Here is a 22,969-nt window from a genome sequence, read left to right on the forward strand (position 1 = left end):
ATTTTCTGTGGAGCCATGTAATTTTTTTGGCAATATCAGTATTTTTCCACCAGTGTCAGCAGGCTGTTAATCACAGCGGAAAACAGATTAAATACATTTCCTTATGTTAACTCACTGGCAGTACCTTATCATCCAGTTCTGCAACAGCAGCACAAAGGTCCACCAGGTTAGGCTGCAGATGTCCATTCACTATCTTCTCATTATAAATATAAATCTGAAACATATTGAAAGTAAGCAACTTCAACAATACATATTATTTCCATTCCCTCTCCCCAGCCACAGCAGCAAAATCTGAACCAGGTTCAAGAACACAGCGTCCCCGGCAAGTCCCTTCTGCTTCCCTCCCACGTTAGCTGCTTCTAATCCAACGCAGGAGGAACGGGCATCAGCACCAACCGCGCTTCCACAACACACCAAGTCCCAGCCCTGCCTGAAGGCGGGCAGCAATCCAGCTGCGCAGGGGTTCTGCACGGCAAAGCATTGTGCTGAATGCCCTGTTAGACTAACTGCAGCTAATTGTTGGAGGCCAAAGATTCAGAAGACACCTGACAACTGGATGGCTGTGATATTCCCCTGCACGGCAGCCACCTACCTGCTGACATAAAAGAAACAGAATTTTGCTGGTTTGTGTTAGTATTCAGGGAAATCTGACACAGGAAAATTAGAACAGAAACCTGGCTCTTCAAAACCTGCCCTTAAACATCTATACACATGCACACAGCCATTTTGATTTAAATCTTAGTCTTAATTTAGGTACTTCTACTATTGTTTGTTCTACTGTCAGCCCAAAGACCTTCCAGCTACCTCTGAAAATAATAATTCTGAATGCTAGAAAGGCAGTGCCATTGTACTTTAAGTCCCCTTTGCAGGCACTACTTCTTCAACAAGCCCAGCAAGCAAGATGCGGAGCTCAGGATTGCCACCAGAATCCAGCATCAGTGAAATCATATATGTGGACCATGTCTCTGTGAAACAGCTTCAACTATTCACAAAGAACAATTAATCATTTCAGTGTAATTAAAACACATTTCATGGCTGATGATAAACTGAAACAGCATGGACTGCCTGACCTCCAGGACTCCTAACTACCCACTGAAACCCAGGTACTTTTGTACCCAAGCAGGGTGACGTTAAGGACAGCTCAGCCAGGCCAGCTTCTCCAGAGGGCTTGCTGGGAGCACACGACAACTGCACCAAAAGTTTTGGTGGCAGAAGCCTGGCCACGAATGCCACGTTTCCACGGCACATCGCAAGCAGCCTGCACGCAGCCTGTAAACCTGATGAGAGCTCACCTGCCCCCCACGGGGAAGACACTGTGACTCTGCAGCTACCCCTGGTACTAGCACTGCTAGAGAGGTTGGGCTTCCCATATTCACAAAACATCAGGGAGTAATGCTGATGGCCTCAAAGTACAGACATAATTATGCTATAAGGAAGACTCTTAATGCAGGTATATTACAGTAGATACGAAACAAATTAATGTACTATTAACAACCACTAAATCAAACATACACTTTATCAGCACAACCATGCACCTTATTTTGCGATTCATTTCTTCACAGTTACCACAACTGAGCACAGACATAGAAAAACAGATGTACACGCTATTTAGATCAGCACGGACTGAACCAATGCACACAACCACAGTAATTGTGTGCAAATTAGGCAATGCTTCATCTACGTAGTTTTACATGTTCCATTTTGAAAAATCAATTCCTTCTCTTTCATTTTGTTTCCAACAGTGCTGGGAAACAGATCACCTCAAACAACAAAAGTAACAAATTGGTTATGTAAAGGTTTATCAGTTTTCCCTGAAAACGCTCAGAGGGAGTCTAAAGCCACCAGATATATTAATTCATAGTTGATGCACTAAAGCTTCTCATAAGTGATACCATTAAAATGGGATATAATTTGACAAACATCAGGATTAAGATTTCAGCACGTTTTTTCCTACGTGCACACATCAGAAGTGTGATCTTCCACATGTGAGAATAAAGGTAAAGTCTTCATTTACATACTATCACACATTAACATGAATTCTAAAAAAACAGGGTTTTTTTTGAAAGGTTAAGAGTTTCAATTTACTATACGAGCATAAATGACTTCTACAGTCATATATGACGTTCAGGATCTCCTTTCGACAAAAAAAACCCTGTAGCAGACAGATCAGTACGCTGCTTAAAAAAAGTCAGGCTAAATTTCTGTATTTTCCAATTGCATTTTGACCACAGGCAGATATTTTCGTGTTTTATCTGCCAGATCTTCTTACACACTACCCTCACAGATCTTTAATTTCCCCACCTCTCTCTGTGGAAAGCAATGTTCGACTACGTTTTCTCATTTCCACTCACCTGCCGAGCGTACGCCATCTCCACGCTGTCCAAAGAGCTGCGACCTGGAGGGCCCGAATCACCAACGTAGCTAGGCTGTTTAATGAGAAGTGTATAAGAAGGTATAAAGTTACTGCAATGCATTTTACCAGCATACCTAGTCCTAAAGAACAACAGCAAAACCATGTTCGTGACAGAAGAACAGGGTTTTGAACTATCTATGGAGTAAAATGCATAGTCTCACTGCAATACCCCGTTATCTTCCCCATATAGCTTAAACTTTCTAACGTGACAGAAACCCTCCTCGTTCAGTGCACAAACCAGCCATTAGCTCTCTAGAATTAGGACATCAGCGTCTCTCAATAGCATCTTATAATTTGAATTCTTTCCTTTTGTTTCTTGAAAGGTTGCTTGTCATCATGTTAGTATCTCGGTGTGAAGCATCTAGTCTGAATCCCCATCACAGGAAGGACACAGAATTTGATGGACCAGCTCAACACACCCAGTCTAGCAAGGCTGACCCTGCAGTTTTGTCCTAGTGCCATGACATAGACACAAAATGTGACTGCAGCATTCAATTTTCTGCCAAAAAGTGCCCCATTGCTGGTCAACTATAGGAGAAAGGAGGATGCTGGCAATACACTGACCTGAAAAAACCACCTTCCTACCCACAAACACTATGTCAAGATTGAGATATTTTCAGTGTACAGTGACAGCAGATGGAGTCATGGCATGGAAAATTTGTACCCTTTTATAAAACTCAAAATATAATACTGACAGAATATTCTAATGCTGCATAAAACTATCCTCATAAGTGTTCACTACAAATCACATGTATGATTTCAGTATAGCCACCACTGAACACAGATGTTCGCTACTTGGAGCGGGGGGGAAGAATACTCCTAATTAAGTATGTAATACTCTCCAAGGGTTTCTGCTTCCTAAAAACGCAATTCTTTGTTTCAGCATCAGTGTTGCAAGTCTTGGGTTTGAAAAATAGAGTGCAATCATTTTAAAGACAGATCCCTTGGAGGTAAGCAGTCCTTTAATATCAGCTGCTTCATAAGCAGTGCTACAGCCACAGTAGTCTGAAGATAAAAGCAAGGCAAGCTCAGTATAGAAGCATAATATTTATTATGAAGCCAACTGAGCAAGCGAAGAAGAAGAGACAAGCTTTCAGAAAAGCAAGCATGTTCTCAGGTCTGAAACTGAAGCAACAGCCTTTGACTTTCAGACTTTGAACCCAAAAGCTCATTTGATTCTCCCAGGTATAGTTGGTCTGGTAACAGGTATCACCTCTCCGCACAAACCTTGCTCAGCTTACTTCAGGGGTCTAGCTTAGGTAGTTATGAGGATCTGGTCTAAGATTGTTGTTCCCTTCCACCAGGAGAGAGGATGCAAAGCACCTAAGGTAAACAGTGAAAGCGGCTGTAAGCAAACACAGAGGGGCTTTGCTGTGCCTTGGTTTGTTACCGTATAACTCAAGTCCATCTATATTCCTCTAAACTGGAAACAGTAACTTTTTCCAAGAAAGAGCAGGTACATCTGCAGAGTTTTAAAAAATAAGCTTTTTACCATCACAGTCGGTTACGGCTAGCTGCACACCCTCATTAGCTGTTATGCTGCACCTTAGCAATACTGTCAAATAGCTTTACTTTTTCTTACATCCGTTACCCTGAATGTCAGTACTTTATTGTGTAGATAAGATCACCTTCAAGTACTGCTTAAGGACATGTTCTAGTCTTTCCTGGAAGAGTTCAGTTAAATGAACCAACTTGCATAAACACAACAAAGCCCAAATGCAATGGAAAAATCATTGTTTTCACTTTCAGTTTAATCAGTTTTAGAGTTCAGCTTTGCTGACACCTGTCAGGCTGCAGCATGGCAGCACCAACATTCCTGCCATGACCTGGCTTACGTAGACTTCAGCAAAAGATTTGAGAAATGGGTAAGCTTGTCTCCAGATGGTGCCATCATTCAGTTTCTTGTTTCAAATGAGGATGAAATGCTGACAAGATCTTCAAAAGAATCTCACTTTTTTGGGAACTGCATCCCAACTTTGAAATGAAATAATACAAACATATGAACTTCCAGACAAGTTACAGATCAGTCTATGCACTGAACAGTGTCTGAGTCATTCCCAACTGCTTATCATTTTAACTTGATATCAGTTTAAACCAGGTTATCTTCTATGGTGTGGGACCTCCCTTACACTCATGGGCATATGTTCCGGCAAAGACAATGGCTATCCACTGTTCTAGTCCTGGAGTTTTGATCAGGAAAATTTTCACAGTTGTAAATTTAAAGTCCAATAAAGTGACACAATTGCAATGCCCAAGCAGCTGTCCCAGTTAGCTAGGAACTTATGTGACGATAAGGGCATTGACCTCTATGGAGAAATTATAAGAACTCTGTGTTATTTGTGATTACTGCTTTCTCTGTAGCTGATTACAGAATAAAAAGTATTCAGTTGTGTTTATCCCTGATATAGTGAAATAGAAATGAATGAAGGTATCAAAGATGAACCTGGACAATCCTTTAAAATTGCTGGAATTAGTTTATCACTGCACTAATTTCTCAGCAATAGTGCTATTTAAATTACATCCAACCTGATTATGAAATCAGGCAGATACATTTAGACCTTAAGCAGTATAAAAATGCCTTACCAAAAACCCCAAAGAAATCCCACTTTTCCTTTTTGCAGTTGAACTTCCACTAAAAATACTCTTCACAGTCACTCCTAATGGATACTGATACTCTGAAGCATTTGCATTTTTCTTTCAGTGCCAAATCATCTGACACAAATTCCTTTAAACCCACCTAAAAACCGACCAATTCTTTGTTCTAAAGAACAAAGAAGCTGTTAAAGCAGGTTTCCTGGGAAACAGACATGATGGCAGAAATAGCGCTTTGCAGCCTTCCCCTACGCTGTGCCAGATAAATTGCAGAGTTATTTAAAGTAACGCTAAATTATGGACGTTGTCATTAATTACTGATGAGGTTTCATCTTCTAAAGCAAGTGAAGAAGGTACATTGTGACTTAGTGTCACTTTTCAACCAGTGCCCAAACACCAGAAACATAAGGACTGGGGCTTTGTTTTGTGAATCTGGTTCCTTTTTCTCCCGCTGCTGCTTTGCAGCACCGAAGAGCATCCACATGGCTGCCGCTCCAGAGACCGGGGTATGACTGATGGGTTAAAACCCACAGGTAAGGGTCTGAATTCAAAAGCGCACGCCTGAAACCAAGAAATAACTGCTCTGGGGTTTGGGTTTTTTTCCTTTCCTTTCTCCAATTTTAATTTTACCCTCACTGTTATGTTTTGAGGATCACTTATTAACAATCTGCCACAGCTGAGAACTGTCACATTGAAATTAAACTCTTTAAGTGCCCACTACCAACTTGGCACTTCAGCAAGGAAAAAATTCAGGAGCTTCAGAATTTGTCTTGCTTTTCTTTCCTATGCCAAGAGCCATGGGAGCAAGCTTATTGCCCATCTTTACATCTTATACTTGCATTCTGGTTTCACCTTTGAATTATTAAACTTAGAAAAAAGCACGAGCTCACTGAACTCTCATGGCTGTGCTAAAAGGAAATTTCAAAAGGAAAATTAAAGCAGTGAGTCAGCGTGGGGAAGGCCGTTTCCACTTTTCACCCTGTACTGCAGAAACGGGGAGTTGCGCAGGCAATCCTTCTGCGGCTGGTAACTGGCGTTTGAAGAGGCATCCCCTACAAGCTAAGGGGGGGATCTGGGGAAGGGGGAGGATATCCTTTGGTGGCAAGTCAGAACTTACGAGGCTTTCAAGCAAGGAAAAGATTATGAACGATGCATTGAAAACAGCAGCTAGGTGCATATGAGAAGAATCGTGTTTCAGGTCAGGTTCTTAAGCTTAACTGGAGCAGCAAAAGGAAAAACAGCGAAGTGGGTAATGCACAAAGGACTGCAGAAGTGCAAGCGCACACACACATCTTTCTGCATCTCTAGTCTGATATTGCTTAAACGGCTTGTGGTTTTATCAACCACATTTGCTTCTCCCTGCCCTGAATTTAGGTCTTTCCAAAACATTCTTCAGAACTGTAATATTTATTCTGAATATTATCCATTCGTGAAAGCTGCAGCTACACTGCACTGCCGGCACATTTTTATCTTTTAAATTCATTTAGCCTAACGATGCTGCTTTTCAAAGGAGTCCTCCTTCATTTGTACTCAGCCGAGCATTCAGCTTCACTTGCACACCAACCCGCGTGCATATAAAGATGCATTATTCATCACCCTCATACGCATATGCACATTCCTCAGCACAAGTCTGGGCAGACATTTTGTCAGCACTCCAAATGGCTTGGCCAGCGGATGCGGTGAATAACTAGGCAGGAGACTGAGCTGGAGAAACACCATCTAAATACACTGCGGCGCAGTGGGGGAGCAGAAAGCATCTTGCAGTCCTTGGGATTTAAGGGATACGAAGACAAGATACAGAGGGCAGAACAGAAACTGAGAGCGACACTGTCTCTCCATCACTGTGGGAGCGGGTTGCTTGAGAGCAGGAGTGGGAGAGCTTAGGGCAGAGGTGGAAGAAAGAAAAACCTGGAACAAAAGGACAAAAGAAAGGCCTCGGCACCCAGTGGAACAAGACTCGGAACGAACACCTTGAGAGCATAAGTGTTTGATACCTTAAAAACAAAACTTGTGCCTTCCTCCCAAGAAGCACCTTTTTATTAGCTCTGTTTTTCCCTTACAGGAAGAAGGCCAGGCTGGAGTGCAAGGGGGAGCAGAAAACCCTAATGGCAAGTCCTGCACTAGGTTCTTTGAATCATGAGCTTTGCCTGTTAATTGGTCTTATTGCCATGAATAATGTGTTGGTATTTCACTCTGCCCAAATTAGCTTGCCCAAAGCTTGAGAATTGGCTCGCAGGCAGATTGGCCCCCTGCTGCGTTTGGATCTGTGCCTTTTCAGTTGATTCTCCATCTCCAGAGGATATCAATTAAACCTCTACTATATTCTACAGGCTGTGTCTGTTTGTGTCACACACACACAAAAAACTTATTTGACTGGAACAAGGCTTTAGAAGAACAACCTGCTGTGGGGAGGTTAGATAACAGGCTTTTAACACAGTAGATGCACTTCAAACCTCTCAGACCTTTGACTTCTTGAGGCTAAGACTAGAATATATCAAGGATTTTAAATGCTCTTGAAATGACATACTAATGCTACGAGTGCTTTGAAACAGAGAGTGGAGTATTACTGAGTGACAGTGTATATTGAGACTTTAAACTCATTCATGAAAATCAGAGGGCTTTTTTTCCCCTCCTCCCTCCCACCAATTTGAGGCTTGGCACCTCAAGTGCCATGGACCAGGGGTAGTGTTCATTTGACACTGAAACATCAGAAAGAGGTTTTACCTTTTCAGAGTAGGTTATTGAATTGCTTCTCCTAGCTGTTAATATCCACACTTCGAAAGGAAAACCCCACACCAGTAACTCACACACAAATCAAAGATGTTAGAAGCTATCAGAATAGCTGCCAAGTCTTCAGACCCACATCCTAAAATAATGGGATAGCTGTTCCTAGTTTTAAATTAATTCAGCCTGCATTATTTAGCGTTTCTAATATTGGAAAGCTGGACAACCTTCTGAGAAGTCACAGTAAAGTATCAGTAAAATACTTTCTGGGAAAGACAGCTTCTATAAAAAGATGTATTCTAACTGGGATTAGCCTATATTTAAAAGAACAGTAATCAGAAAGGGACATTTCATTAACAACTTTAATTATTTCCAAATCCCTATACAGGTCACACCCCATTAACACCAAGGGCTTTTTTTATTTTAATGTACTTTGCAGCTCTATAAGTCATTCCAATGAACAAGAATTTTTTTTTTGAAAAAGGCAGGGGGAGGAACATGGCTATTAAAAAAACAAGGGCCTGTTTTCTGGCCTGAAAGCACAGCAACTTGCATTCCCCCAACCCTATCACCTCTCCTCTCAGGGTTACAGTTTTCATGGAGCATCGTGCAGGGGCTGCGATATAACTTTGCACTCCAGGGATCCGAGCTGATGTCTGATGCCTCTAGCTCAGAGGAGTAGAGTTCCCACAACTCGGCACGTAGCTCTGCTTTACCCTACTCATGTAACTGGAGCATTTTCTTTAAGAGAATAAACTGTAAAGTTTTAAGTTGTAACAAAAGATAAGGAATGTTTTAAATTGCTAGTCATACCTTTTCATGTTAAACACCAGGGCGGTCTTGCCCAAAGGGTTTGGTCACTACTGGATTGACCTTGAATTGCTGAACACTAGAGTTCTTAGCAGCACAAAATTTTAATCTGCACTGTGTGAGACAGCAAGGTAAAAAGGAAAGCATACTCCTCTTTTTTTGTTGTTGTTGAATAGTCATTTGGTTGTGCCAAGAAACCTGAGAGACTTCATCAGTCTCCTAAGAAAAGCCATAAATCCTGGCTAGCACACAGTAATAAGGGAAAGAGACACTCTAAGACCTATGTGTGAGCACAGTTGCACCTGAGAAACTGTTCAGTCTCTTGAGCATTGCAAAGGTTTCCTGAAGGTGAAGTTAACCCCAATGTGTTTTCTGTCCCCTGGGTTTACTGACCTAATATGTGGTAGCGTTACTAAGTTTCCAGTTTGCACATACGTTTCTTAAAACATAGCTTCAGCAATAGGAGCTCCATTGCCTGTGCCCATCAGTCAATAAAAACAATCATAAAGGTTTGATATTTTGCTAGAGAATGCATTCTGCTAGTCACAGCCATTATGGAATTAAATAAATTTGATATTTCTCATTTTCACACAGTTGTAGCTACAGATTAATCCAGAGATGGTCTCAGCAGTGCTGGAGTGCCAGCTACATACATGCCGTGTGTGACTATGCAGTGTTTAGAACGCCAGAGTTACCTCATTTTCCTGGGTGAAATCGAGAGCATCTTCCCCAGATGCAAGCAGACTATGAAGAATCCTTTGTTTCACCTGTTCCCATTCAACCAGCATGGATTCTCGGTGATACTCCTCAGCCATAGCAAAGGTCTGTTGGTGAAGAAAAACAAGATCTAAGAAATATACAGAAACACCAAACAGCCTAGCTCTGCTAGTAATAGACCAGCTCAAAAATGAAACAAAACAGCAACCAGATAATCAACCAGGCCAGCCCTCAAGGGCTAATGATGTGCTACGTATTATTTTAACAGCCTTCCTTTCAGGTACAGGGGGATTCACAAAGTAGGTGTGTGTGGAATGAAGACAACTCTCACATACCCCAGCTGGTAAAACAGGGAATCTGTGTCTCTTCCACGGTACTGCAATACACACAAAACTTCGCAGGCTGGGAATTGATAGGCTGCTTTAATTTAGCAGCACGGACACAATATCCAGGTCATCATTGATCCATACAGTTTGTTGAGACTAACTTCTCTAATTGCAACTAGTTTTTCACCTCCCTGGGGGCTATAAGAATGTATTAAGTCAAACCTTTAACAGAGATGTACGTTTATTGCCCGCATTTCAAGTCTTTACCAGGATTTTCTTTCTTTTTAAATGGGAAACAGGATAAAACAAAAATAAGAGTATTAAGGAAAATTAAGCAGTGCCAAAGAACCAGAGAGTCTCTCTCATCAGGAACATAACTCAGGAAAACACGTAGCAGAATCATATCCCAAGAAAAAACATCCTTTTACCTTTAAAATGGCTTATGTGCTACATTGTCTTCAGATCCAATTGGGGAACTCGTGGAAAAAAAAACAGCTTCTCCCTCAATATCCCTTATTTTGGCAATAGCATTAGGATAGAGAAGATGCTTCACTATCTTTGCCATTATTGTTGGGGTGATGCTAACTAGCAGACTTGAGTATACTGAACAGGAAATAAGAATATTTCCACTAATTCTAGATAGAGAATAAGTGATATTGGATCTTCCACTTCTTTCTCTTTCCCAGCCTTCTCTTTCACGTAGCTTTGTGCTGCAGTGTACGTAACTAAATGTCTTGGATGGCTGAATAAGTTTTTCATCTCATTACAGCCCACTGTTAGGATATTGTCAATTAAGGGGCAAAACATTCCCCAGTATAAATGAATTGATAAGAGGCAGTGACATTTGGCAAACATTTAATTATGGTGCACGCACGCAACTAGAGCATAAGATTTGTGTTTCTTTGTTTTATTACATAAATTCACTTTATACTTTCATGGTAGAATACAGGTCTTATCCTTACCTTCACTATAATAATTTCAAGAGGGTTTTAAATATGCTTCAATAATTACAGTATAATTATATATAATTAAAATAATTTAATAATGCTTAATTACTATTTCTTGTCATTTGAAAAAAAACACAGGCTCAGTTCTAAACCTGATGCCCCAAGTGTACACAGAGGGAAACAATCGTAACAAGCACCAGGAAGCATGCAATGACATCTCCAAGCAGCAGTTTGAAGACAAACAACAGGAAGCATTTTTCCACACTGCATAATTCAATTGTAGAAATCATTGCCCTAGAACATGACAAGATACCAAAAGCATAAATAGATTCAGAAACAGGATCAGATTAATTCCACATAAGAAAGCAACTTCCAGTTCAGAAAATCCTTAACATTTTTTTTTTCCTATAGGAGAGATTTGCTTTGGACAGCGTGATGCAGTACAGTGTTCTGGCTCTTCTAGAGACACGAGAATTAAACCTCACAGCACTTCTGCTGCATAGGCCTGAATGTGGTCGTATGTACTTCAACTCTTGCAACCTGGAGAAATAGCTACCATAAATTCATGGAGTGTCACCACTGCACAGGAAGTTGGCACACACGGTGTTTCTCAAAGGAAATAAACCCCACATCCAGCATTCTCTCTGGAGAAGGCAGCATCCACACGGAGAGGGCCGGAGCGAGTGTGCCGTACCTTACAAACAACAGTTGCTCTGTTCAAACAGGTTTAACACTGAGCCTCACGACCCTACGGAATACCGCAGCTGAAATACAACCGACAGCTATTTCTTCTGGAAATTCTAAGCAAGTATTTCCTAACATCTAATTTTTCTATATTCTCAATATAGTCCTCTTAAATTCCACTAGTTCATTAAATATCTAAGGTATTAATTCCTTAGGGACCACCCCTTTTTTAAAAAAAAAAAAAAAATAAAAAAAAGGTGCTTGCTTCGAACTTACCCTCCTCCTAGACTCTTCAATGACTGACAGCAATGCATTATCTTTTTCATTCTTCAGGAATCCCTGCAGAAAAGGAGACACAGCTTCAGTCAAAAAAAAAAAAAAAAATCAGCCTTGCACTAACATCAGATACATATTGTAGTACTGAGCTCTTTCAACTCTGAGATGTGCTCACAGCTGTCTCCCCAGTCCACTCCCGAGAAGTTTAAAGGTCACTTTACTTCACCAGAGATACAGTGAGATGCCCATACAGAGCGATGTGGAAATGAAAATGCATTAATCTCCTGTTTTAATATGCATTAAATCCTAGTGAAATGTCCTGCTTCTATTCTCTTTTATCTCTGCATCCCAGCAACTGCTGCCTCTTGCTCTCCATCTGAGGGAGCTCGGATGAAAGCTGGTAGGAGCGATAAGCCAAGATAAGATTGTTGGACTGGAGTATGTTGAAAAAATAAAAATAAAAAAAGGTTTTGACTTGGCAGCTTCAGGCAGGAGTGGAGCTCTTGGAGGCCCGACAGGCACTGTGAAAAAGAGCCTTAAAAATAGTCAGTTGAGGAAGGATGGAAATAACTAAGCAGTTGGAAAGCATACAGAAAAAGTTTAGTGCATAGCCTCTCTCCACCCATACAGCTGGAGTGGGTGAAAAATAACACCTAAGAATTGTATTTTTAATTTTCAGCTTATCTGTAAGTCTCAAAGAGGTCAGAACACTGATTTAGATGAGCTGTTGGCCCTTTATCCCAAAGGTTACTTTTGTGACCCATACTAGGAAACACACAATTTCTGAATTTCAGACAAATAGCCATGGGGTAAACTGCAGTAACACAGAGACAGCAAACAGGAAACATTTCTTACACCCTAACCTGAATAACTATTTTGCATTTTCATTGTTATATCACCAATTACACAAAGCAAGTTGATTCGTACTCCCACACGCCAACTTCATCATTATTCAAATAATAAAAAAAGAAAAGAAGCCTTTGTCTCCCTCTGAAGTAATCAACTACAACATTTTCAACTCCAGTAAGTGCTAATATCTTAAGAGTCTGTACGCTCACTCCACAGCTCTAAAATTAAGAGCCGCTACCAAACCCAGGGAGGGGGAGTTCAATGTACCATGCTTTATGCTTTTACAACGAGGATACGCAATCGCAGCAGCGTCCAACTGAACTTGACAGGAATCACGAGGCTTTCGTGCCCTTCGTTCCCCAAACCTTCTTCCTGCCAATAAACGGTTCCCCAACAATCTGACAACATCAGTATGGATCCATCCAACCTAGGCAAAGCTCAAGATCTCCAGAGGAGCACGGATCCTGCGGCAGGACACAAACCTGCTGTCACAGGGGTTTGGACCTTCGGGAAAATATACTTACGGTAGGTCTTAGCAACAGCCCTGCAGCAGTACTACACGCAGCCACAGGTATCAGATTGCTGCTTAGCTCTGGGAGGCGAGGAGGCTTTGAAATATCCCCAAAATGAAGAAATCTGGCAGGAAACTCTGCCACATAGGTGTGCCGTCTGCCTTCCTGCTACCCAGCAGCCGTACATGAAATAAAGGGCATTGCACCCTTTCCTTCTGAAATATGTAGAACAAGCATTCGAGGTATGGGACAGCCTGTGACCCCCTTCAGCTGGAAATAGGAACGTGACCCCTTTCTGTACACCAGATGGAGAACAAACTGCCATCCTCCGAGACAGACATGCGACGTGATGCCCCCAGAAACAGCCCTTGAATTACATACGGAAGAGAGCGGCCACTTCCACACGGCCTATTCTTAATTCCATCATCTGCCATGTCCCGCTTTCTTTTTAGACTATGTCCACAGAGAAAAAACGGTTACAATCTGAAAAAGGGAAGCTAAATCCAGATCCTTGCACATGTCTGGGCACCTACAGTTACAGCAGCTGTCACCAAGGCAAGGGCTGCCGCAGTCACCTAACCAGGCCAACACCCAGCTCTGTGCAGGAGCAGTGGGGAGGGATGGAGACATGGCTTTGTAAGCTTTGCCCATATCTGCATGGGTGGAAGGACTTTGGGAGGGCAACATGTTCTCTTTTTTTATTTTATTTCTCTGCCTCCAACCTAAATTGGAGAAAAATTACCTGGAATTATAACAAGCAGTGCTTCTAGACCTTCAAAGCACAGGCCAACACAGGAGCAGAAAACACAGCCACATTTCTGATAGTAGGGATCTAAAGCTGCAGAGAACACTGTGTTTGCCGTATCCTAACAACGCTGCTAATTTTACAGGCAAAAAAAGCCCGCTGTCTCTAAGACGCAGACCTACAGCTACCTGCATGCGATGGAAGGTGCCGAGCACACCGAGCCACGCACCACAGCTTGCGGAGGTCCTGGATGCCCTGCCTCCCTGCTTGCTCTGTGAGCACTGGGCTCCTGAAAGCCCCAAGAGATACAAGTCCCACCTTACTGCCCGCAGTGCTCCCCTCTCTCCTCGGAGGGATGTGTGCCCTGAGCTGAGCAGGGACCTGCCTAGAAAGGTACAAGCAATGATGGTAATCAGCAGAGTAATTTAAGATGTGCTTGAACTTCCCTTGAAGTCAGTAAATCCAGGCTGAGTGTCTTTCTTAATGAAACCTCCCAGGTCCCAGAGAGTACACTGGGTCCATTTAAGGGATTACATTACGCCAAATGCCAGTTAGGGGATGATAATTGTCTTTTTCAATCTCAAAACCTACTCTTTTAACAAATGAAAATCCTCACACATTCCAAATAATATCTGTCACGCCTCACTGAGGAGAGGTACGTTTTAAAAGGACTGCCCTATGGCTTGTGCTAAACCTTATGACCGTACCACGACAATTGCTGCTTCAAGTTAATTACAGGCTAACTGTTAAACCTCAAAAGGAGCTTCAGTAGCTGATGCTGGGGCTCCTGCTACTGCTCATGAGACTGCTTCTGCTCAGTTAGGCCAAACAAGAGCTCCTGGGGTTGTCATTCTAGGCTCTGGGGGCCAAAATTTCTCACGTTAAGAAAGTGAGAAGTACCCAGCTGCTGTAACAGGATTTATTCCCTGGGTTTGCCGCATTGCCACCTAGTGGTGCACTAGGCTTTGGGCACTGGACATCCAGATGTCACGGCTGTGCGTATGAATGCACACAAATGTCCACCTGCTGTAAGAAAAAACAGAGCTCTGGAACAAGGATGGGCAGAAAGACGGAAGAGATGTGCTTGACGCTAGAGAATTTTGGTCCTCAAAACCCCCAGGCCACACAACAGCTTTAAGGGTTCAGGTGTCCCTTAAGTCTGGGCCTTGTACAGTGCTGGTTGTGTTCATTGAGTCACATCTGCCCTAAAAGCTTTCTGCAATCCCAGAGGCAAGGTTTGACTTTGCGACAAACACTTGCAGGCTGTAACGAGGATACGGAGGTATGGTGTGCAGCAGCACAGGGAGTACACGACCCACACCGCAGGAGCTGCCCTCTCAGGAGAGATGCTACTGATTGTACAACGAGACAGCGCTTCATATTCCGTATCCAAAGAGAAGCAGGAGAACAGAGGCATTGTTAGGAGACAAAGGCCTATTTCACAGCGGCAAATGGTAAAGACAGGAATAGCTAACACGAGCATCACTAAAACCTCAGAGGCGAAATCCTCACCTTGCAGCTCTCCGTACACAAGCTCTGCCATTGCAGGGATCCCAAGGCAGCCTGGATTTTGCTCGAAAATGAAAATTTATCTCATTTCCCTGAGGCAGGTTTATGCAAAAAGCTCACAGAGCCCTAATGTCACACCATGCTGTCCTGCTTTAGTGAGTGGCATTTAATTTTCCTCTCTGTTACTGTGCGACTCCCACACATTCTTCCTGCATCTAGTTTGGAAGGGAAGCAGCACAGCTCTTCATCACAGGTTCTCTGCAACACTCGCTGCTGAATGTTTCCTACACACAATTTGTACAATATCTCATGAGATGGTGTTTGCAAAACAGGGACACAGGCATAGAAATACACCCACTCTCCCACCTTCAGGTTCTCATTTTCCAGCTAGTCCCGCTTATTCTTGCACATTTACTGGCTCTCAGCATCTTTCCCCAGCACATTTCAGTTCCTCTTGGACTTCTTACCCCTTGGATTCCAGTCTGATCTTCTCACGTTCTCCCCTCTCCACTGAAATCCAGCCCCACTCTGCCTTGCTTGGGGCTGGTTTGTAGAATTGGTCCCATCAGTGGAGAGAGGCAGGACCCTGGGAGGCCGTGCCATGTCCCTGTTCTCCCCGTGCTCCTTGCTCCACTGTCATTTCTCATCTCGGGCAACCACTGCCTGACGTGACAGGAACCGGCACCTGCCTTGCTCCAGCCTGAATTCCAGCAAGAAAGTGTTCCAGTAACTAATTCATTATCGGTACGAAAGGGCATGCATGCACTGATGGTCTCTTTTTGACAGGAGATTGAAAGTCTCTTCCATTTACTGCAGTAAATGGGGTTAGTAAACTCTCTCCTGGCTGATAGAAGTCTCTTAATTACTTCCATCAGCCAGGCCATACTTTTAATACTTGATCTTAGTATTCAAGCTGTCAGGAGAAGGCAAATGTTGCCAAATAGTATACTGAGGCCTTGGATGTTGACAGCAATGCTTACTTTTTCACTGGCAGAGGAATAAAGGAGAAAATGAAATGAACAATCTGGGGCCATTTCAAGTCAATTGCTCTTTCATTAAAATATTTCCAAGGGCTGGATTTCCAGTAAATCCAGTGAATCCTGCAAAGGACCAGCAGGGATGATGATTATACAGTTAAACATCACTCTTTGGGAATGGTTTGGGAACAGTAGCTCCAGACGAAGCACCTGATTTTATTATCTCTACTAGCAATTTTAAGAAATGATTTGCTAAATGCAATCCTACTGCAAACGTGCATCTGAGCACACTCCCGGGGTGGTGCACCCTGGCACAGCCCTCCTGGTCATGTTCTCTCTGGAAACAGAAAATGGAGCAAAACTACCTAGAACCCACCGCCACACTAACAGACCGTACTATATATTATTGCTTTTTTTATCCAAATTATTGTTTATGCTGACACAAGCATCAATGCTTGCTAGCTGGCTTTAAACAGATAGGCTGATGGGCCCATGAGCAATGGTGTGGCCAACTAATGCATTCCTGAGGACAGGGACATGCCGGTGTATCACAGGCAATATTTTTCTCTATTCAGACTCTTCTTTTGCAAGCACCGCTCCTTAGATTTGTTCTGCAGAAGCATCAGGTTTTGTTAAAAACAAGCAGATAAGCAGCTTCACTACATACCTTGGCCTGTGAAATAGTGTCCCTCAAAGCAAGGCAGCTGCCCGAAGATCAGCTATCAAATGCTGAGAGCATTTGTGAAGTTGCCTTTCTCCTTAGAGAACTTCAGATGGCAAAATTACTAGGGGGCCAAAGCAGACTGAGGGCCCAAGTGCAGAGATCCTCAGAGAGGAGGAGAACCCAAGGAAGGGTGATCTACCAGTTGGCATCACTTTAAAGCTGCATGAGAGATAAGGAACAAATTATTGTACACAGACACAAAGTTCCACTGAAGAGGAAGGTCTGACAAGGCTGGTCCCACAGCTGTATACAGGGCTCAATTCAAGGATTTAACAATACAAAATTCTCCTAGCTTAAGGCAGCTGAGCTTGTCAAACTACAACAAACATTTCTCAAGTTCCTTACCACCATGTTTAGAATGGGAAATCCTGCACTATTTTTCTAAAAAATTAATTCACTGTTGACTAAACAGGAGAAAAAGTAGGGAAAAAACTGAAAGGTTTACAGTTTGCTAAGACCCAAGAGCCAGTTGTTGTACCAGAGATTTTCAAAGCAACAGCCATGCTGAGGCTGAAGAGGGAAAAACATGCAGACTAGTAGCTATAACACAAAACTGTGCTAATACAGCCAAACACTGGCCTTGGGGAAGATTTGCTGCTCCACTACCCGCCTTCACGGGGGTCTCGAACCACGTCCCCCACACACCGTGACTGCTCTCTGACGCACGTTAGTGCCAGCAATGCAAAAATCTAGTAAATTTTTTTGTATTATTTTACTGGTTTAAACTGGTTGGTTTTTGAAACTCGTGCAGTTTTCACAGTAATCTTCAGACCGTATCCAGGAACACTGGATTTTGCTGTGTTGGATAAATATCATTATTCCTTCTGGCCGTGACAGGAAAAACTCAAACTGCTGAAAGAAGCGCTCCTCAGGAAATCACAGATCAGCTCCTAGCAGAAGCAGGGGCAGATGGCGTATGCTCTTTGACTCTTGCTGGGACCGTTTGGATCTGGCAAGTGAAGACTAGAAATGTGCTTCTTAGACATATAGGCTTCAAGGGAAGAAATACAAATACCTCTTAGCTCCTGCTTCAGCCAGAAGACCATCTATTAAGCACAGAAGGTTAATATCAAACCATCCCCCAGCACTGAGAGGCACCATCGTATCCCACACCGACCACAGCTCTCCAAAACCAATTTGCAGCATGCGGCCAGCAAGGAGAGCGCAAGGTGTTTGCAGCGCATATAAGCAAGATTTAGTATGAAGTATACAGGGAGCACAGCTTTATCATGCTGGAAAGGTCTAGAAAAATACCACTGCTCAGATTTCCTGCTGGAATATTGTGCCAGGTGCTCACAGAGCAGCCACAAAATTGAACTCTCTCTGCTACACAGCACTGGCTTGCTCTGCGTATAAACAGATGATCACTGCTGGCACGAAACATGACTCTGCTCAATTTTAGTTTCTTCTAATTCAACATAGGATGCTCAGCCAGTTCAGGCTTTCATGCACCATAAGACCTCAATATTTCACTTAAAATTGTACTTACAAGTGGCTTAACTCCCAACATAACATGAAAATTCATCGCAGTGTTCCTACGCACTTTAAGATTTTACAAAATATGTCAGAGAAATTTGCAAGATTTAACAAACCCAAGTGTAATGATTAAACTGAGTGGAGTGGGACACTGTTCTAAAAACCACCAAAATGTAGCAACCATCGCAATATATGTAATTTATATATTACTTATACAGTGTAGCTAATTATTAAAATATTAGTAATTAACCATACTATTTGTTGTGTCTTTCCCCTTCATCAGAGTGAAACCAAAATAACTTCAATTACACAGATTAGCGTCTCATTCTTGGGCTCTAAAAATCTTTGCTATGTCATGTTTGGCTGCACAGCGCATGGGAATGCTGTTAGAAATGGGTTTAGTAGGCTTTTTTCAAAGTCACAAACACTTTAATGACATAAAACTAAGATAATACCTTTTTTATTCTAAAATTTTACACCGAAGTTGCTCAGAATGAGGTTCTCTTCCACATACAATTATCAGCCTCCACTGCACAGATGATTTTTGACAGCAATTGTTAACACAACACAAAAATAGTGTAAGCAACAGTGCTACCTTCTCTAGCGATCCTCTCTTCCTCACCAGGCGTATACTCATTTTCTTTCTCCCTACAATGCAACTGGGAACTGTTCAACAAGAATCCCAGGTCCTACCAAGCTACAAAGCGCCAAGGAAATCTGTGCAGTAACAAAATAGAAAGTCTGGAATAACCCTAACCTGCTTAGAGGCCATGCAAAGAACAGAAGGAAGAAAAATGATGAAAAAAACAAAAATCTGAACTAGAGAAAGAAGGTGGACAGCCTCTTGCCAGCCAATTACGGCAGTAGGAAAGAGCCACCAGAAGGAGCTTGTTCAGCTGGTTAACACTGGTAATCACACCTGAAAGCATCTCAGCCAGCGTTTCCATCTTAATAAAGAAACCAAAATGTCACAAAGGCAATTAAACACCCTGTCACCTCACTTGGAACACAGCTTATTGAGCAAGGGAAGCCCTCCGCATAGATCAGGCCAGCAGGACCCGCAGGAAGCCCATCTCCTTTGGTACCAGCGTTTCACCATCAGCAACGGCACCAGCACAGAGCAAACGAACCACACAATCTGAAATCTGAGCTCGTTCCTCAAGTTTCCAAATATACGGCTATCTCTTTTTCTCCAGATTTTTAAATGCAGAGGGGTGACCTTGGTGCGGGGCTTTGCTCAGTGCCATGACGAGTGGCTACAGTCTCTCCCCCGCCCTATAAATGCCCTTGTATTATCATCCCAATCAAAAAATACAACCCTACAAAAATCAAACGCATCAAGAGGTTCACAATCAAAGCAATACTCAGGGCTTTGGCTCTTTATTTGGAGTTTAGTTTAAATAAATTAAATTATGAGGTAATTCCAATGGGCTTGAGATCCACAATGCAACCTTATATTAAAAATATTTATAGCATGCAAACAAAGATAATTTCTGATCATCCACTGGAATAAGCTATTATATCCGCCTCTCTGGTATCACGGTTTTTAAGGGAATACTGAGAAAAAAACTAGAGATTTAAATGCTTTAAAATCTTCTTTGTATAGTCATAACTAAGCCTGTAATGTAATACTTCTTGCTGAAAACGTCCTCACATCAGGCAGGACGCCCTCAAATCAAGCCATCGAAACTAATTTCCCTGATGACGCCATTTTCTTATTTCTTTCGCTGCCATTTTAGCGTTGTGGTTACTCCACATTTTCTCGAGCAGTAGCTGTGCGTTCTTCCCCCTCCAAGAGGAAGCCACACGCAAATAACGCGGTGACAAATAAAACCTGGACGTTGAATTTCTGCCCGTGTCACGTCCTTGCGTGGCAGGGACGAAGCCCACGGTTGCCACTGCAGACCACACCTCGAGTTACTGTACCGAGAGCTGGTGAGGAGCCTCCCGAGATGGTGTAAGCTGAGAAACCAGCCACTGGAAATCTGTCAGCACCGCACGGAAAATTGATAAAGCCGAGGAAAGAGGAGTGTCCAGCCCTGTTACAGGAGGATAGGCTTCTCTCCGAATACCACAGAAAACACTAGCTAATAAGAGTAGTTTGAAAAGAAAAAGACATAAAGGAGGCATGCTGACAAGCTTGCGGTGTCCGTCGCTGGACTAATTGTACGTTAGCGTTAACATGTAGGCAGACAGAATAACCCACTTAACCTGGCGGCAGAAAATTCATTTCTCTGGATATACTGTTCGCATCCGAAAGCCAAACTGACATCCCCATCAGTCGATGAAGTATTTCCCAGCCTGAAACGGCTCATTTCTTATGGAACACCAGCAAGAGGGACAAATATTAAAGAAACCTGCTAGTCATTAGCACCCAGTCTCCTCTAACCCACTTCTGCAAATTTTAGTGCAATCCCTCAATCTCCCCCCACCCCGTAAGTGCTTTATCCTTCTGCCTGGCTGGTTGGGGGCACATAACCTTGCTGTTTGTGAGAAGCATGGGTGTTCTCGGGCTTTTTTGGAAAGAAAACACATTCTTGGAATTTTCTTATCTCTTCCTTCACAATTTCAGAGGTATAAAAACAGTTAAATGCCTTCAAGTTAGTTGAAACTGAATGTAAAAAAATAGTAATGAAAGAAATTGATTCTCTTTACCTCGTCTGGATGCAAAGAGCAAGCGTGGCAGCGCTGAGCCTGACACTCTCCCTGCTCTCAGGCTGACTCAAGGAGAAGGATTTCGGCTGCCGTGCCCCCATCCCACAGCAGAAAGCCCGCGTACCATCTTCCTGAACGTTCCTCAGGAGCACTAGTTATCCTTCTGCTTCAGTTAAAAAAAAAAAAAAGCGAAGCAAAAATCTTCCAGCCTCCATCTGTATTTCAGACACAAAGTGATGCATGCAGCAAACGCTCAGTGCCTCGAAGGGACAACGCCTGGTTCCGAGACATCAAAATCCTGTCAGCGCTGTAAACGCCACAACCAAGTCAAACCGGGATGCAAACCCTAAGCCCCAGCAGAGGTGGCTTTCCTTAGTGCCGCACCTCCACAACGGGGTTTCCCCGTAACATTTCTACGGCAATTTGAAGTCTCCTAGAAAAACCCACGGAGAAAAAGAAAACCTTTCCAAAGTTAAATCTACTTTATTTCGCTGATAGTGGCTGGCTAATGCTACAAAGAGCCAAGATTACATGCATTTTAGTGTGAAGAATACAAGGTTTGGGTTTGCTTTTTTTTTTTTTTAATATATATACACAATGGAATGTCAAGAAAATGGGCAAATTTAAAGTTCAGCCCTCTTAAACAATATGAGATGATTTGGCAAAATCATCCACCTGCGTTAGAAAAATAAGCCCAAATCAGCTAGCTCACTCTTCTTCAATATTTCTAAATAAATCATAGCTACTTTGTTCACCTAATAGGTATTTTCAACATGGCAGCATGTCCCTTGGAATAAATATAAATATTTTACTGGCAGTGAAAGCAAGCAATTTGGAGGACTTCATACGTGTAACAATATCTTTAAATCCTCAATTTAAACATGCTGCGGTCTTTAGAAATTGTGTTTCCTTACTACATTACTGATACATTTCACAAAGTTAATTATTTAAATTACCTATGAATTATTAATTACAGATCATTAAAATAAAAAAAACCAGAAGTCTGGAATATGCCTGTTCCAACTATACAATTTATATTTAAAAAATGTTAGACAAAGCTCGGAGAAAAAGGCATGTATTATAATTCTCTGCTGCAACAACTGGTATGTTATAATAAACACTTTATTCTTTTTCTGCTTATTTCTCCTACTGTGTAATAAACCTAAGGTTTAAACTTCGCAGACTTGGGGCAGGAGACTGGCGTGCTGAGGATACACCGGAGACAAAAGGTTTCCATCTTTCTCCTCCGGCTGTACCCCACCCTTGCTAAGGAACTCTCTAGCAGCGCATGCCTTTATTTGCGCCGTGCATTAACAAGGCACGCAAGCTCCCGGACCTTAATGTAAATGAAATGCCAACTCCAGATGCTGCCAACAGATATCACGGAAAACCCTGCTATAAGAGACCTACAGCTAATTAATAATTACAGGGGCGCAGTCATTTTTCCATACGTTAATTTACGGAGCTTAGTTGAACTCTGTCTCCCACCCACTTCAGACAAAGGAAAATAATTTGCCACACTGTACCAACCGCACGGATAATTGAGCCGTCTCCCATACGGGGTCAGCGGAGATGGCTTCCTCCATCTTTTTACACATGCAAACCACACATTTCATTGTCTTTTACTTCATTTCTTGCTGAGCTGCTTTTGTGGCAAGACCTCCCCCTTAGCACAGGTAATCTTGTTTAAAAGAGGCAACTTTTTGGCCACGCTATGCCACTGTTCCCGTGTCTCCCCTTCCGAGCAGTTCAGATGTTTCTCAGTTGACAATAGGAAGAGCGCAGAAGGTGGCATAGAGGCACCTTAATATTTGGGGACAGAGCCCTGAAGGAGGCAAGTCATTCTCTGCTGCAAGAGCCCAGACGCCGTCCTGGCACAGCACGTTTCATTAACCTGCTTCTCTCCATATAGAGAAATAGAACTGAAAGGAAAGGAGGAAAAAAGCAACCCACCCTATACTTTTGTCCCCATACCAAAGGCAGGCAGAGCTTCCAGTTTGCATGCAGCCTCCGAGTATTAAATCAGCTGCCAC

At 42.6% G+C, this 22,969-nt stretch overlaps 1 protein-coding gene across 1 annotated transcript in view; it reads right to left on the minus strand.

Moving 5' to 3' along the window:
* The window catches only part of NUP93 (nucleoporin 93), an 81,986-nt gene that overhangs the window by 21,054 nt on the left and 37,963 nt on the right, over positions 1–22,969 (minus strand). The window contains exons 4-7 of the mRNA XM_068411237.1: positions 11,490–11,552; positions 9,235–9,363; positions 2,352–2,426; positions 125–214 (exon numbers count right to left, since the gene is read on the minus strand). Of these exons, the coding sequence (XP_068267338.1) occupies positions 125–214; positions 2,352–2,426; positions 9,235–9,363; positions 11,490–11,552 (357 nt within the window). The remainder of the gene's footprint in view (positions 1–124; positions 215–2,351; positions 2,427–9,234; positions 9,364–11,489; positions 11,553–22,969) is intronic.

Source organism: Nyctibius grandis, chromosome 12, assembly GCF_013368605.1.
Source record: "Nyctibius grandis isolate bNycGra1 chromosome 12, bNycGra1.pri, whole genome shotgun sequence".
Lineage (NCBI taxonomy): Eukaryota > Metazoa > Chordata > Aves > Nyctibiiformes > Nyctibiidae > Nyctibius > Nyctibius grandis.